Raw genomic sequence first — 14,969 nt, forward strand, 5'->3', positions numbered from 1 at the left:
CTAGTTAAGAATAGAGTATTTTTGTCTTATATTACTAAGCTATAACTCTTCTAAATAAAAAGATAAACCAAAGAGAATATAGTAAGAAAATAATATTCCTTTCTAGATTGTATTACTAATAGTTTCTATACTAATATATAAATTTAAATTTAGATTTTTATAAGGTAAAAGTACAAGATCTATGTTTTAGATTACTAAAAATAGTATGCTAAGGCCTAAAAAATGCTAAAACTGTTAAACTTCTAAATTAGAATTTTAGGCTATATAGCCTATAAATTCAATAGGTAACGACTATAAATTTTATTATTTTCTAAAAATAGATACAATTTAGAGTATCTTTGCTCTATGTTATTAAGCTATAACTCCTCTATATAAAAAGATATATTAAAAAGAACTTGAAGGGGCAAAGATAGCGTTGTTGTCGCTGCGGTCAGAAGTACTATATTGACAATCTGGTACGTATGGGCCTCCCTACGGGAGAGCCTCCCGGTCAGGTCAGGTCAGCCTCGGCGCGAGAGGCGCGTTCACGTTCACGTTCACGTTCAGCTTCACGCGTCGCTGTCCATTCATGGTGCCTACTGCAGCATACCGCCCAATCAATGCTATGGTCTCGCTGTCTTCCTCCGACTTCACAAGTATCGCCCACAGCCGACCTTAGGCGTCGATTTTCTCGCCTTTTGCTGCGTTGCAACCACACTCAGCATTACTACATCGCCCCACCAGCGAGAGAAATACATTCGACATTCGTTACCAGAGCGTCGCGGCAACATTCAGCCCATATACACACTGCAAGGAAAATACACTGGCAAACTAGCAACTCATTGATCATGGCGCCGAAGCAAGCGACGCTCGGGTATGTCGTCCATCAGCAGACTCTCGGGTAAGAGAGCACTGCCAGTGCAGCCCGTGATGGCACAAGTTTGTACTGATGATACACAGCAAGTTTTTCGGCGGCCAGAATGCCCAGAAAGCTGAGGCCCAGCAGGCGAAGCTGAAGTTCTCATCCAAGGTAGGCACGAAAGAGGAGAAAGAGAACCTGTCAGCTGCACCAGGAGCCTCCAAGTCCCATCCTATCGACCTTAAGAAGGAGGATGATGACGATGTGGAGATGAAGAATGCCAAGGTTGAAGAGTCTGAGAACGATGCACCGTCGGTCAATAAGGAAGCTTCGCCACGAAGCTCCTCCAAGAAGCGCTCTGCCTCTGCAGAAGCTGATCCCGATGATGAAGATGAAGAACCGCCTACTAAGAAAGCCCGCAAGCCCGCGACAAACGGAGTCTCAAAGAAGGGTATAGCCAAGAAAGCAGCGATCAAAGTGAAAGTTGAGCATGAGCCAGAGAGCAACAGTGACGATGAACTTGCCGAAAACCCAACCAAGAAAGTCCGAGCTCCTGCTCCCGTAGAGCCGTCCGAGAACCAAGGTCGAAAGTCAAATTCGAAGAGGACCGCAGTCCCTAACGAAGACGATGAAGAGCCTGTCAAGAAGACTTTGTCCACAAAGAAATCGTCAGAAGCCAAGTCTATCGCCCAAGAGCAGGACGTAGAAGAAGAAGAAAATGACAAAAACGAACCCAGTGATTCAGAAGCTGAATCAGAAGACTCAGAGCAGGAAGATGAGATCAAGCCGAAACAAGCAGCAAAAGCTCGCGAAAAGGTCCAGAGTACTCTTAAAGCCACGAGCAAGGACGCATACCCCGATTGGAAAGCGGGAGACCCGGTACCTTATGCTGCATTATGCACCACTTTTTCCAAGATTGAGCTCACTACGAAGCGTCTCGAGATTCTGGCTTTATGCTCAGCTTTCCTTCGACAGGTTGCGCGACTGACACCACAGGATTTGCTTCCCACTGTTCTCCTGATGAATGGAAAATTAGCAGCAGACTACTCCGGCATCGAACTCGGAATTGGTGAGTCTCTCATCATGAAGGCCATTGGCGAGAGTACTGGACGAAGTCTGAAGATCATCAAGGAGGATCAACAAAAGATAGGAGATCTTGGTTTGGTTGCTGCAAAGAGCCGGCAGAATCAACCCACCATGTTCAAGCCCAAGCCTCTTACCGTCCGCGGCGTTCATGAAGGTCTGATGAAGATCGCCACCGTCGAAGGCCAAGGCTCTCAAGGCCGAAAAGTGGACGGAATCAAGAAGCTGCTATCGTCTGCAGACGTGAATCTTCCTAAAGGCCAAAATGTGGATATCAACAAGGACAAAGGTGGACCAAGTGAGTCAAAATTCATCATCCGTGCCCTCGAAGGCAAGATGCGACTTGGATTAGCCGATAAGAGTCTGCAGGCAGCGCTCTCGCACGCCATGGTGGCTCATGCTGTCTCTGAAGACGGCAAGAAAGTTCCCACTGAGGCGGATCTGAAGAAAGGTGAAGAAATTTTCAAAGCAGTTTACAACGAATTGCCGGCCTACGAGGTGATAGTACCAGCCTTGTTAGAGCATGGTATATGGAAACTTCGCGGCGCTCTAAAGCTCCGGCCTGGAGTCCCTCTAAAGCCCATGCTTGCCAAGCCAACAAAGTCCATCGGCGAAGTACTTGATCGATTTGAAGGAAGAGACTTCACTTGCGAGTATAAATACGATGGAGAGCGTGCCCAGATTCATTACGTTGCTCACGATGCGGACGAGGAATTCGCAGCCACTGTCGCACCAAAAGAAGGCAAGACCGACCGGGGTGTCTCGAACATCTTCTCGCGAAATAGCGAGGATCTGAGCAAGAAGTATCCCGACATTCTGGCAAGATTGCCTTCATGGGTCAAAAAGGGCACCAAGTCCTTTGTGCTCGATTGCGAGACCGTGGCTTGGGATGTGGAGAAGAAGCATGTCCTGCCCTTCCAACAGCTCATGACGCGAAAGAAAAAGGACGTCAAAGCCGAGGACATCAAAGTCAAGGTCTGCGTGTTTGCTTTCGACATCCTCTACCTCGATGGCGAGGCGCTAGTTAACAAGCCTTTCCGCGAGCGCAGAGAGGCCATGTACGGCGCTTTCGAAGAAGTGGAAGGCGAATTTGCCTTCGCCAAATTTGGAAACTCACGAGAGATTGAAGAGATCCAGACTCTGCTTGACGAATCCATTGCCGCGTCGTGCGAAGGACTCATGGTTAAAATGCTCGACGGTGTAGAATCGCATTACGAGCCTTCCCGTCGCTCCCAGAATTGGCTGAAAGTGAAAAAGGACTACCTCTCTGGTGCCGGCGATTCTCTCGATCTGGTGGTGCTTGGTGCATACTACGGAAAAGGCAAGCGCACGAATTGGTATGGTGCTTTCCATCTGGCGTGCTATAACTCCAGCACCGAGCAATACGAAACGGTCTGCAACATTGGCACTGGATTCAGTGAAGCAGTGCTGGCCGAACTTCATGAGACATTGTCGCCGCTTGTGATCGACCGCGCCAAGCCTTTCTACGATCATTCCACAGGCAAGAACGACCAGCCCGATGTCTGGTTCGAGCCAAAATACGTGTGGGAGGTAAAGACGGCGGATCTGACATTGTCTCCCCGATATCGTGCTGCGAGCAGTGAGTTCGGCAGTGATGGTGTGCATAAGGGTGTGTCGCTCAGATTCCCACGTTTCATCCGTGTGAGGGATGATAAGAAGCCCGAGGAGGCTACTACCAGTAGGCAGGTGGCAGAAATGTACAGGAAGCAAGAGAGTGTGGGCAAGGATAAGAAAGCTGGTGTGGATGATGATTTCGAATACTGAGTGGCGGAGTGCGAATGCATTGGGACAACCGCGGACGCTCCAATGCGGCGAATCAGGAGTCCGCAGCAGGTGCCAGCACACAGCAGTGAGTGGCTTTTGTAGCAATAAAAATGCTTCGCTGCCTTTGTACCGTGTAGCATTGATAGACCGCCCTTCAGCTTCAGTCGACGAGGTGGCATTGTTAAATGTTAATCCTTGCTGTTATATGTGGCTTAGCCTTGGCATGCAGTGCACTGTGCGAATGGCTAAATCAAGTCCCTTCGCATCGAAGCCAGAATAATAGTGTATAGCGAAGACATCACAAGTGAAGGGTACAGCTCCACCTATTCTGTGAATGGGGAAGGAAGACGATGGGCGACAATAGATCTCATTTACCACAGCGGGACAAAGAAGCAAGAGCATTGAGGCATTGAGGCCTTCAGCCGGAGCTCGGTGCGATCGCTGCGATCTGCGGGCTTAGAAGGGCCACTTGTCTTCCGGTCAGCTAGAAATAACATCACACACACACCCCACATCAAGACTCTCCTGAATAATAAGAGGAGTGCACACTCTCCCTTGCCTTAGTTACTTAAGCGTGTGGAAGTCCGTTGCCATTCTCTCGACTCTTGCCGGTCACGCCCGTCAATCCCGTGGGCACAAGCGCAGTTCCGCATCTGGCTCCAAGAAAGAATAGCTGTTCACTTCACGCAGGTTACTCGCCAACTTCTCGCGTCAAGTTGAGCACGACCGTACACAAGCTAGGCGAGCCCAAGGCAATTCAGCCTCTCAAGGACAACTCTGCGTGCAAATCACTGCCACACCTTGTCCGCTTTTGAGGCATACAATCACAACATGGCGCAGATCCGAGGGACAGCTGGCTACCATCTTGGTGGGCAGCAGGGAGGATCCATGGGCGGCAATTTTGGTGGTCCTTCGAACTCGAATTCCTCCGCAACGAACGACCCATCACCGCTCGATGCAATCCGAGAGCAGACAAGCAAGTTGGAAGATCTACTTGACACCTACTCAGACCCGATCAAGCCCTACCTTCCAGCCATTGGAAGATTTTTGATTGTGGTCACTTTCTTAGAAGACGCATTGAGAATCTTCACACAGTGGAGCGACCAGCTGGAATACCTACATAACTACCGATACAGTAAGTACATATACAACAGCAGGAGGGAGTTGCCAAAAGAGACAGCAAACGAGCGAGTATGGGAACGGCACGGGCAACAGCGCTGACTGAATGTGAACAGTGCCATGGGGGATCAATCACGTCTTTCTCGTTGTCAACGTCATTGCCATGACCTCTGCCTCGATACTGGTCATCGCTCGCAAGTACTCGGAGTACGCAGTGGCAGCACTGATCGGCGTTGTTGTTACTCAGGCGCTGGGATATGGACTGATCTTCGACCTCAACTTCTTCCTCCGCAACCTCTCGGTAATGGGCGGCTTGATTATGGTGCTCTCTGACAGCTGGGTAAGGAAGAAGTTTGCGCCGGCAGGACTTCCTCAGCTTGATGAAAATGACCGCAAGATGTATTTCCAGCTTGCTGGACGTGTGCTCCTGATTTTCCTGTTCATCGGCTTCGTTTTCGCCGGAGATTGGAGCTTCGGCCGTGTCGTGGTGATCCTCCTGGGAGCAGTGGCTTGTGTCATGGTCGTGGTGGGTTTCAAGGCCAAGATGAGCGCGATCGTGCTCGTGATGATCTTGAGTGTTTTCAACATTCTCGTGAACAACTTCTGGACTGTAAGTCATCTATCGGCAGCTCCACAGTCACGTACTAATAGGAACGACAGCTTCACCCTAACCACCCACATAAGGATTTCGCCAAGTACGACTTCTTCCAGATATTGTCGATCGTGGGTGGGCTCTTACTTCTTGTCAACATGGGCCCAGGGCAATTCAGCGTCGATGAGAAGAAGAAAGTCTACTAGATGATTCCATGGCCCCCTGGCGTATGTAGTAGATGGCTTGACATCATGAAACGCCAAAAATGAGCGGCATGTGAATAAAATGAGACAGCTCAAAGCGGCCGTGTGCCAGTGTTTCGCGTGCACTGGAACTTCTGGAAGCACTGAGCTTCTTGACGTTGGGGATTGAGATGCGAACTGGAGTGCGTTGTTAACGATGGCCAAGGCAGATAGCCCAAAACGATCAATTTCTATGAGTACATGTTTGAATGATTGAATCCTGTGCCGCTGCAGGCATTTTCCAACCCAATGTCATGTCATCCGCGTTACAATCAAAAAGTGAGCGACGCTTGCCAAGACTTCGAGCTATAGAACTCTAGTTCTAGCGCGTTTGGTTCGCGAACTTCCAATTCTACTATAGTCGACACGACCTTCGGCTTGCATCTTTTGATGACAGCACTTGGTACCGCCGAAAATGCCCGTCGCAACTCGCCGTTCTCAAGCTGCGGGCGTGTCCAGGAAAGTGCCTACGCGTCGCACGAGGAGCGCAAGGACTGCCGCCAGCGATAAGTGGGAAATGGTTCCCAGAGAGGAACCGGACGACCACGATGCGAACATAGAGGGAGACATAGACGCAGACACAGACGCAGGCTCACACGAGGCTCCGCGAGCGTCACGCATCTTCGGCGGAGCGAACGGCAACCTAGACGACGCGGTGCAACCCTTGCGCGAGATGGCAGATCGTGTGGGCAGCGAGGTTGAGGCTTTCGCAGAGAGACTCGACATGTTCATCGAAAGCCTTTGCACAGGAACGAGTCAAACTTACGATCTCGTGGTGGAGCTCGTCGGTCAATTCAAGGAAATCGCTCGCGAAGCCGCACTCAAGCTCGAAAGCGACTATCGCAGAGAGAGGGCACAGCAGCTGAGGAAGGAGTGGAATGAGCAGAACCCCGACGTCTCCTATAGCCGCAGCCAGAACGATGCGCTTGCCACGAGCACGAGTCTGAAACTGGGCGGCAGCATGAGCGAGGCGAAGAGAGAGCAGGTTGCGATCCAGCGGCAGTGGCAGCAAGAGGCGGACATCTGGGACCTTTTCCACATCATTCTCGACGTGCACCACAACCCTCAGAGATCTTCACAGTTTCGCCAACAAAATCCTTCTACATCGGACGCCGTGCACCGTTACACCACCGAAAAGCAACTCTGGGACCGATTTCTACTGACTGACGACTTGGCCCATGAGCGCAGTCTGGTGAAGACATGGCTGGAACAGAGCGCGGAACACCAGGCCAGCGATCTGAATGGCATCGTAGAGGAGCTTGAGGCGAAGGCTGGACGGGGCAAGGGACTGTGGCACCATGGGTGGATGCACACGCGAGAGCATATTAAGCATGAAAAGAGGATGAGGGCGTGGCCAGCCCCTGACGCAGACCCGTTGCCACAACTGCGGAGTACCGACAAGGCGGAATTGCTTGTCACCAGTCTAGATCCTGACGCTGCGACTCGCCAGGATAGGGTACTTGAGAAGCCCGATGCGCATTTTGAGCAGGCCATGTGGATTGCCTGTTGGGAAATGCTGAGACGAGGTAAAAGCTGGGAGGAAGTCAGCCAATGGTGTGAAGAGCGGCACGAAAGCTGGAGAGCGATCGCTCTCGGCAAAGGTTTCGATCAGTCTCAATTACGTTCAAGTGCTACGTTTAGAAAGATTGCCTACGCTGCTTCAAAATCAAAGGTGTCGAACAGCTACGAAGCAGCAGTGTACGGACTCCTCGGAGGCAACATCCACGCTACGCAGAAGGTATGTCGCAGCATGGACGATCACCTACACGCACACTATTCTGCTGCTCTTGTGCGACAATTCGACAAATTCCTCGCTGTCAATCATCCCAATCGAGGGCGAAACGATCCTCTCCCGGACGGCACTCTCGAAGACCAAGATCTTGCCATATACGACCTTCTCGCAAGGCTGCGATCGGAGGCTTCCACCAAAGACGAATCCGTCCAGCCAATGAAGATCATCGAAAGCTACGTGATTGCCAACGACGTGGGCAGTATGATTCATACCCTTGGCTTCGCGCTTTCCTTGACGGATCAGCAATCTGGTCGACGGGAGAAGATGATTGCACATCTTGAGCCATTCTGGGAGAATGCAAGCCAGAACGAGCCTGAAGAAGCTATTGGCCTCAATCCCCATACACTACGTATCGCAGCGCATATGGGCATTCTGCTGGATATCCTTGCGCCACAGGATCTGCAGGGCGATGAGGCCATCGCGAAGATGAACGTGATTGTTGCGTATATCCAGACGCTGCGGGCAGCAGGAAAACGTGATCTCATCCCGGTCTACGCTTCAAGGCTCTCCATGGGAGCATATGTTATGGTGATGAGCCACGTCCTCGAAGATATCACAACACCCAGGGAGCAGGACGAGACGTTGAAATTACTGCGTCAGTACAATCTTGACGTGGTTTTCATCCTGAATGAGCAGCTGGGTTATGTGCTTGACAAGCTTTTGACGAAGAACTTGAAAGCGGAGAAACCAGTGAACATGTTGAAGCCATCGGACGATGCTAAGCATCCTGGCCAGCACATATCTGAAGAATTCCTGGCTGATGAGCATCCGGAAGAAGACTCGAAGGTGATCGCGAGTCTGAAGTGGTTTGACATTGTTGAAGGGCTATGGGAGCGCACATTCTACAGCCTGAGTCTCGCGCTCAGGAAAGCTCTGAGTAAGTTACATTGCGCAGTGGACCAGAAGTCTTGGACTAATTCGTCACAGTCTCTGGTCGCATCGCCCTTGCGATAAAGATCATTAACACATACCCATACGAAGACATTGCCGTTCGGAAGTCATATCAGGAGATAGGCAAATCTTACAATCCTATGGATGACGAACAGGCCCCCTCCGCAGAAGCTGCTTCCCATCATATACGAATGCGCAAGGAATCGCGTTGCTATTATGAGCTTTCACTCCTAGTGCAAGCAATCAAGGCGCTTGGGTCCTGGCGTACGCAGGAAGCAGAGTACATTGAGAAACACCCTCGTCTTACCGGCGCGAGCCCAGACCTCAAAGCCGCCAAAGAGGCGGTGACGGAAGCAATGGATCCTGTACTGAACGGACTGCTTTTGCTCGGCGATAGTTTCGCAGACGCAGACGAAAAGGCGGACGAAAAGGCAGACTGCGCTCAAATCCGTCAGTGGTACGTTCCGGAGCTGGTCATTGCTTACAACACTGTGCTTCATTCTGCCGGATATCTTATCAGCAGAGACAATTTGATTGATTCGATGGATTTGAGCGTTACGGTCGCCGACGAGAAGAATCTGCTTTCAGAGGTCTGTGTTCAAGCGGGTAGAATGCGAGAGCTCGTTGCATCGTTTGCTTCGACAAGCAAAGCTATGTTGGTCCTCAAAGCAGAAGGCAAGAAGTGGACTTCAAGAAAGATGAAAGGTCGTGAAGGGAAGGACCTTGGCATCTGGGAGATTGGCTCCCAGGTTGCTGTGAGGCCGAGTCGGACTCTCTCGCTGTCCTAGGAGAACCGAGAGATGGCCGATGCTGGATCGTCGCACATCAGAGGTAACCTGAACATGGACAAAAGCAGGAACGTCCGCGCTGCGGAGGAGGATAATGCAGAGGGCATTGAAAAAAGTGGCGACAGTGGCTCGCACTCAGGATCATCGGCTGAAAATAGCGCAGCCGAGTGGGAAGACACGGCCATGGCTTTGTAGACCTTGACTGAGACAAAGAAGTCGTCCAGCATAGATGGCTACTATAGCCATGAACACCAGCGCTAGATACTATACTGTAGCCAGCTTGGCACGCTAACAATGATGATGCCTCAGGTCATGCGGGAGGAAGCCTGGTTGGGAGTACGTCTGCCAAGCACAAGGGTCACAGCTGGCTTGGCAGACCTCGGCCGGGATCGCGTCGTCAGTGCCGATAGGTTCCAGGTGGCATGTGAAAGCGCAACGACGACGCGTGTTGTATCGTATATGGAGGAGGGGCTCCCGTGGACTGCAATCTGCTGAATCGCGCCCTCTGTCTCGCCTTCGACATCGCCCCCCAAGCCCTACACACCGTTGCCGCGCAATCCATATGCAGTATTCTGGGCGGAAGAGGCAAATGAGGATACTGGGAGCATAGCGCTGAGTTATGGCTGACGGCCAGGCATGGAGCGGGAGCGAGAGTGGCCTGCTTGTTGCTGCCATCTTAAGCATGCTGGGCAACCTGTTGAAATGGCCCTTTGTACGAGCTACCCGGCTCGTGTTTGCTTGACCGTTTGCTGACTAGGTTCTAGAGCGTTTTGGCCTGGTTATTGGAAGAATCGTCTGAATCACGATACCTGCGCCAGCTCAAGTCAGCTACGACTTTCTCAAAGTGGCTTGAAGCGGCCAAAGGCCTTGACAAGCAACCCGAAGCTCTGGGGTGGATCCTGAATCCCATCGACAAGCACTACGGCTGGAAGCATGTCAGTGAGCGGCGCAAACTCCTTGGACGTCTTAGAAATGAGGGTAACTACATTCAAATCGGCGATACCCTTCGACATTCCCTCATGCGACACATGTATAATATCACCAACCTGGCACTCTACAAGCAGACATACATGACCACCAAAGAGGAGATACATCTTTACGTGAACGAGACAGTGGCTGCCATCAGAGCTGTCACCAAATCGCCTCCGGCACTTGCTACCAGAGCTGGGCGTTTCTCTGCCCAGGATAAGCGGATTCTGCTGAGTGATCTGCAGAAAACCTATGGCAGGACAGCGCTGGTCCTACAAGGGGGGTCCATATTTGGCATTTGCCACCTGGGCGTTGTGCAGGCACTTGACGAACAGGCTATTTTGCCCAATGTCATTGTCGGCACAGCTACTGGCGCGCTGATGGCGGCACTTGTCGGAAGCAAGACTGAACAGGAGTTGCCTGACTTTGTCTGCGGCGAGTCCCTAGATCTGAGCGCCTTCGCCAATCGCTCTCGTCAAGCGCAAAGGGAGACGTCAGCGAAGAGAAAGCTGCCACGATTTCTCTGGCCCATGGAGCGGCTGCGCAAGTGGCTTCAAGTTGTCATGCGTCGTTTGCGAAGACTTGTCCAGGCCGGTTTCGTTCTTGATCCAGATGCGCTGGCGCAATGTGTACGCGACAATGTGGGCGATATGACGTTTGAGGAAGCATACAAGCGGACCGGCCGGGTCCTCAACATCGTTGTCTCATCACCTAGTGAAGAAGTTCCAAGCCTCATGAACCATTTGACAGCACCTAGGTATCTTATACGGTCGGCAGCAATGGCATCTCACGACGCAAACGTTGGCCAGAGCCAGCTCGATGCTCTGCGGCTGTTGTACAAAGATCTGGACGGGAACATTCGAGCCATAGATGCGAAGATACCGCAAGGACGGCAAAGACTGGACCGGCCGACCTCATCGGCGGAACAAAATAACCCTTTCAGACGTTTGCGGCAGCTTTTCAACGTCGAACATTTTATAATTTCGCAAGCACGTCCTTACATCGCGCCGTTCTCTCGCCCATCCCTTCCGTATCTGCGCGGCAAAAGGCAGGACCGAAGATGGATCCCCCATGTGGTTGGACTGTGGATACGTGCATTGCTTGTCTCACTGGACTTCCTCAATGTCCTCCCAGAGAGATTACATCGGATTCTCAGCGACGAAACAATTGGCACTGGAAACAATATTACATTGGTGCCTGAGATAACATTCAGAGATTGGCCTCGGTTGCTCCAGAATCCCAAGCAGGACCTAATCGATACATGGCTACTGAAAGGCGAACGAGCCGTATGGCCTTCGATCTGCGCTCTAAGGATTCGGATGACCGTCGAGCTTGAGCTGCAAGAATGTTGGGATGAGCTGCGTCAACGACGAACGCCGACTGCTCAAGAGAATGAGGCAAGGAGTACAGGCAGAGAAGACGCGGCCGGGCAGCCGAACCCAGACCAAAGGAACCGAAACCGCGAAGCCGAGGATCGCCTGCTTAAGGACATGCAACGAGGCGTTGGTGGGTTTGTGCCAGGCATTACTGGAATGGATCATATCGGGGGTATCAGTACTCGGGAGCATTACAGCGAGATAGATGGCGCAGAAGCGGATGGAAACGACAGGCATAGAAAGGTGCCGCGACTAATCCTCAATGATTCGGCGGTCAAATAGTCGGGATTGACGAGCGCAGCCTTATATTCATGGCATTTATTGTCTCACGCATAACGATAGGCGTGGCTCGCATGATTCTGCGTGGACACAGGATCAGGGTTCTTAATAATGGAAGTATCGCGAGACCAGCGGTCACGCTTTGATATTCAGTGTTGTACATATGGGCCAAGTATGGCCTCAACACATCCAGGGAAGGTCTGTCAGTAGCAACATACAAGTTTCTGGTATCACATGAAGTCTATATCTCTACCGAGTGGATGATTGATGGACCAGCAGACGTCACATCGTTTACCGAGCTGTCTCACCCAGGTCGTACCGCTATCTCGCCTTTGATGACCCGTCCATACAAGCCAACACCTTTTCCAGCCACCATCGGGGCCCATCGCTGCCTGAAGTGAAAAGTCGCTCAGATGGCTTGCTTGGAAAATGCCGTCACGGAAAATGTTGCACATCAAGCCCAAGCCAAGGCGGCGTCCGGAACGCCTCGAAAACGCCATGCAGAATGCCAAATGGCATGTCCTCTTCTGCGTGCATTGAAGTGCAGTATGTGCTGCATTGTCATGGTATGCAAAACTCGCTTGAACGTATCCAGAAGTAGTGTTCATCAGAATCAATAGATCGCGGGCGTCGGAAGCTAGAAGCAAGTCCAGTCGATTTCATAAGTGGGCTGGCGGTTTGACTCCCAGCTCTGCTCAATTCCAGGCTCATTGCTTCTTTTTCTCCGCCTCTTGCTTCCCTTTCTGCTGTTGCTCCATACCCGCTTGATTTCGTTTCGACTTCTCTTTCTTCTTCCTTTCGTTCCATGACTCGCTGATGAAGTCTTTGAACTTCTCCCATGGATTTCGATTGAGCCTGTTGCTCAATTGCCGGAAATTGTACATCTCTCCCCAGCAGTCTCTACCCCACTCGCATCCTGCCATGTTGACCAAGAAATCGCGCTCTTCTTTCTGGTAGTGTATACCTTGAATGCCGCATTCTTTCATGTCGTCGCCAACCTTGAGCGATTTGCAGCCTCCAGGGGGAAGACCTCGATCATCGCCACAAGCGCCATTTGGAAAAGCGTTGACCTTTCGCTGCGGTACGAAGGCAACGTGAGGTCGAATCCACGGCTGATTGGTGTAGATGTACTCCAGCGCATCCTGTTCTTTGTGTTCCCATTCCATATGCCTCTGCTCATAAAACACCGGATCCCACCATATGTCCAATATTCTGTCAGTCCAGTGACTTCTTTTGACGAAGAACGAGCCCAAGTTGAAACCACCGCAATCTTGCGGTACGATCAAGTTGATGCTCTCTGGCTTGCCATCTCCAACGGGCGACAGACTTTCCGCGTCCAAGTAGTTAACAAACTGCGGAGCATTTGGGTTATCCGATGTCCCATTCGGCGGATGTTTGATCTTCAAAGGATTGTACACGTTGATGTCCCGGTACGTGTTTTTGTTGAGGTCGTTGAAGATATGCGACTGGAGAGAATAGTTAGGTTCCATTATGAAGGTGTTGAGGTCCAGCCACCAAAACCTGTAGTTGCCATGTGTCAGTTTTAGTCAACGTTGCGAGATGCCATGATGCAGCGTACCATTCGGCATCCGGAAACTTCTTCATGGCATTCCGAATGATGTCCACTTTCTCCCAACTCTCTCGCCATTCGTGTGCATACCGTTTCTTGGTGCTCATGTCCACAATGTGGAGATTGTAGCCCCATTGCGCTGCGTACTTCTTCTTGTTTTTCACACTGTCTCTTTCTATCGCCCATTCTCTTGCACCTTTCCACTCCATCACGCCTCCGCCTTGATTCGCGCCTAGAATGATGACGAATTTCGCGCCACCACCCAGCCATGATGTTCGTCGGTACTGATATACGAGTGCTGGAGCGCAAGATTAGCTGAGACGACGTTCCACGGCCGTTGACAAGGTACCCACAGTTTTTGAAGAAAAATAACGCGAATGTCAGAATCAATATCACCAGCGCGTACCACTTTCGTTTCCGTGACAGTATCAACCCCATCCTCCTGACCATCTCAGCGAGCAGTTCAGTCCACTGCATCTTCTGAACCGGTAATCGTCCGCGGCCCAGCTTCTCTTTCTCTGCAAATCTACCATCCTGTCCGCCGTATGCATATGGTAAGCTCATGCTCAGTTTCCGTTTGAACCTCCCAAAGAAGCCTTGATTTGTGCTTTGATAGCTTGGGTACCCGCTGATTCTCGCGGAGCGCTGCTTTGCGCTGGCCCATGTGACATCGTGGCCGCCATTCATGCCGCTGCTCGCACTTGGCGAGGCTCCACGTAGGCGTTTGCCGTTGATTTCGCCATCAGGAGTGGTCAAGCCTGGCGACGACCAGCCGCCGTCGCGCCTCGGAGACGGGCTGCGGTCGAGCGACATGTGCTGGCGGTGCTGGTCGCGCTCGTCGTCCTCGTCGAAAGATGTGGTGCCCAGCGTGAGCGAGGCGTGACGCGTGGGCGACGTCGATGCTCGCAGGCCAAAGGGAGCTCCACTCCCAGCCGTCAGCCTGGTTGAGGCAGAGGTTCCAGTGACTCCACTGTTTACTGCAGTTACCGGAACATGGGCCTGGGGTTGGGCATGGGCATTGAGATGGCTCGCAGTATGGAGATTGCTGCCGCCGCGAGAGGGCCGACGACGGTGGTTCGAGCCGGCGGCGGTGGAGGCAGCCTCAGCTCCACTGGCGGGCGATGAGTAGGCCACCTTTGCGATTGCTGGTCGCGCTCTCTACGATGCTCACGCCGCCCTCACCCTCACCGCAGCGGTGAGCGCTCCGAGATTTGCGTGCAAGGGAGTGCGGCGGCGAAAGCGGGAGTGTCGAGTCGAGTCGGCTGCAGGAGCGTGGAGGAGCAGTACTATGTGGCTAAGCCTTCGCGTATGCAAGTCGACACGGATATGTCGTGATTAGTCGATGCTGATTGCGATCCTGCAGTCGTCGTGGCGCGCACTCATCGGGTGCGGGTGGATGGAGAGGTGTCAATCAAATGGCATGGCACAGAGCACGTGTGTCTCAGGCGCGAAGAAAGGGATGCCACCGCAGCTAGAATACAGTACGCTACGCCCAGAAGTCTAAACTGCTGAACTGCTGAAGACTAGTGATGCCAGGAGTCGATTCTGTAAATTATTGTAATCTGTATCTCCCACAGTCCCACCACCGACACTTGTCACTAACACACCGCACAGCCACAGCATCTGCCTCATTACGACGCCGCAG

General features: G+C 51.9%; 8 protein-coding genes across 8 annotated transcripts; 6 read left to right on the forward strand and 2 right to left on the reverse strand.

Moving 5' to 3' along the window:
• Positions 1-222: 222 nt before the first annotated feature.
• Positions 223-825, forward strand: MYCFIDRAFT_169918 (uncharacterized protein; the record flags this gene model as incomplete). The annotated part of the gene is made up of 2 exons (XM_007923192.1): positions 223-233; positions 435-825. The coding sequence occupies 2 exons, from the start codon at positions 223-225 to the stop codon at positions 823-825; spliced, it is 402 nt and encodes a 133-aa protein (XP_007921383.1).
• A 2-nt stretch (positions 826-827) lies between these two features.
• Positions 828-3,706, forward strand: MYCFIDRAFT_125670 (uncharacterized protein; the record flags this gene model as incomplete). Its single annotated transcript, XM_007923193.1, has 3 exons — positions 828-853; positions 940-1,276; positions 1,340-3,706. The coding sequence occupies 3 exons, from the start codon at positions 828-830 to the stop codon at positions 3,704-3,706; spliced, it is 2,730 nt and encodes a 909-aa protein (XP_007921384.1).
• Positions 3,707-4,213: 507 nt separating this feature from the next.
• MYCFIDRAFT_86053 (uncharacterized protein) lies at positions 4,214-5,875 on the forward strand. Its single transcript, XM_007922457.1, has 3 exons — positions 4,214-4,841; positions 4,942-5,435; positions 5,486-5,875. Exons 1-3 carry the CDS (start codon positions 4,538-4,540, stop codon positions 5,621-5,623), a joined length of 936 nt encoding a protein of 311 aa, XP_007920648.1. The 5' UTR covers positions 4,214-4,537; the 3' UTR covers positions 5,624-5,875.
• Positions 5,876-6,176: 301 nt separating this feature from the next.
• MYCFIDRAFT_55271 (uncharacterized protein) lies at positions 6,177-9,420 on the forward strand (the record flags this gene model as incomplete). The annotated part of the gene is made up of 2 exons (XM_007921945.1): positions 6,177-8,328; positions 8,379-9,420. The coding sequence occupies 2 exons, from the start codon at positions 6,177-6,179 to the stop codon at positions 9,128-9,130; spliced, it is 2,904 nt and encodes a 967-aa protein (XP_007920136.1). The 3' UTR covers positions 9,131-9,420.
• Positions 9,421-9,629: 209 nt separating this feature from the next.
• MYCFIDRAFT_159511 (uncharacterized protein) lies at positions 9,630-12,706 on the forward strand. Its single transcript, XM_007923194.1, has 2 exons — positions 9,630-9,842; positions 9,895-12,706. Exons 1-2 carry the CDS (start codon positions 9,750-9,752, stop codon positions 11,755-11,757), a joined length of 1,956 nt encoding a protein of 651 aa, XP_007921385.1. The 5' UTR covers positions 9,630-9,749; the 3' UTR covers positions 11,758-12,706.
• Positions 11,167-12,706, reverse strand: MYCFIDRAFT_209760 (uncharacterized protein). Its single transcript, XM_007923195.1, has one exon. The coding sequence runs from the start codon at positions 12,360-12,362 to the stop codon at positions 11,985-11,987; it is 378 nt and encodes a 125-aa protein (XP_007921386.1). The 5' UTR covers positions 12,363-12,706; the 3' UTR covers positions 11,167-11,984.
• MYCFIDRAFT_48468 (glycosyltransferase family 34 protein) lies at positions 11,167-14,684 on the reverse strand. Its single transcript, XM_007921847.1, has 4 exons — positions 13,678-14,684; positions 13,334-13,622; positions 12,785-13,275; positions 11,167-12,718 (listed from the first exon to the last, which is right to left on the reverse strand). Exons 1-4 carry the CDS (start codon positions 14,135-14,137, stop codon positions 12,462-12,464), a joined length of 1,497 nt encoding a protein of 498 aa, XP_007920038.1. The 5' UTR covers positions 14,138-14,684; the 3' UTR covers positions 11,167-12,461.
• On the forward strand, positions 13,913-14,799 carry MYCFIDRAFT_205968 (uncharacterized protein; the record flags this gene model as incomplete). Its single annotated transcript, XM_007923196.1, has 5 exons — positions 13,913-14,395; positions 14,431-14,519; positions 14,551-14,655; positions 14,688-14,728; positions 14,756-14,799. The coding sequence occupies exons 1-5, from the start codon at positions 14,318-14,320 to the stop codon at positions 14,797-14,799; spliced, it is 357 nt and encodes a 118-aa protein (XP_007921387.1). The 5' UTR covers positions 13,913-14,317.
• Positions 14,800-14,969: the final 170 nt, after the last annotated feature.

Source organism: Pseudocercospora fijiensis, assembly GCF_000340215.1.
Source record: "Pseudocercospora fijiensis CIRAD86 unplaced genomic scaffold MYCFIscaffold_1, whole genome shotgun sequence".
Classification (NCBI taxonomy): Eukaryota; Fungi; Ascomycota; class Dothideomycetes; order Mycosphaerellales; family Mycosphaerellaceae; genus Pseudocercospora; species Pseudocercospora fijiensis.

Coding starts and splice junctions, on each gene's coding strand:
- MYCFIDRAFT_209760 (XM_007923195.1), bottom strand. CDS start 12,362: ATGAACACTACTTCTGGATACGTTCAAGCGAGTTTTGCATACCATGAC.
- MYCFIDRAFT_48468 (XM_007921847.1), bottom strand. CDS start 14,137: ATGTCGCTCGACCGCAGCCCGTCTCCGAGGCGCGACGGCGGCTGGTCG. Junction 13,276..13,333: donor AAGTTTCCGGATGCCGAATG/GTACGCTGCATC, acceptor TGGCAACTACAG/GTTTTGGTGGCTGGACCTCA. Junction 12,719..12,784: donor CGCTTGTGGCGATGATCGAG/GTCTTCCCCCTG, acceptor GCGGCATTCAAG/GTATACACTACCAGAAAGAA.
- MYCFIDRAFT_159511 (XM_007923194.1), top strand. CDS start 9,750: ATGGCTGACGGCCAGGCATGGAGCGGGAGCGAGAGTGGCCTGCTTGTT. Junction 9,843..9,894: donor ACCTGTTGAAATGGCCCTTT/GTACGAGCTACC, acceptor ACTAGGTTCTAG/AGCGTTTTGGCCTGGTTATT.
- MYCFIDRAFT_86053 (XM_007922457.1), top strand. CDS start 4,538: ATGGCGCAGATCCGAGGGACAGCTGGCTACCATCTTGGTGGGCAGCAG. Junction 4,842..4,941: donor CCTACATAACTACCGATACA/GTAAGTACATAT, acceptor GAATGTGAACAG/TGCCATGGGGGATCAATCAC. Junction 5,436..5,485: donor TCGTGAACAACTTCTGGACT/GTAAGTCATCTA, acceptor TAGGAACGACAG/CTTCACCCTAACCACCCACA.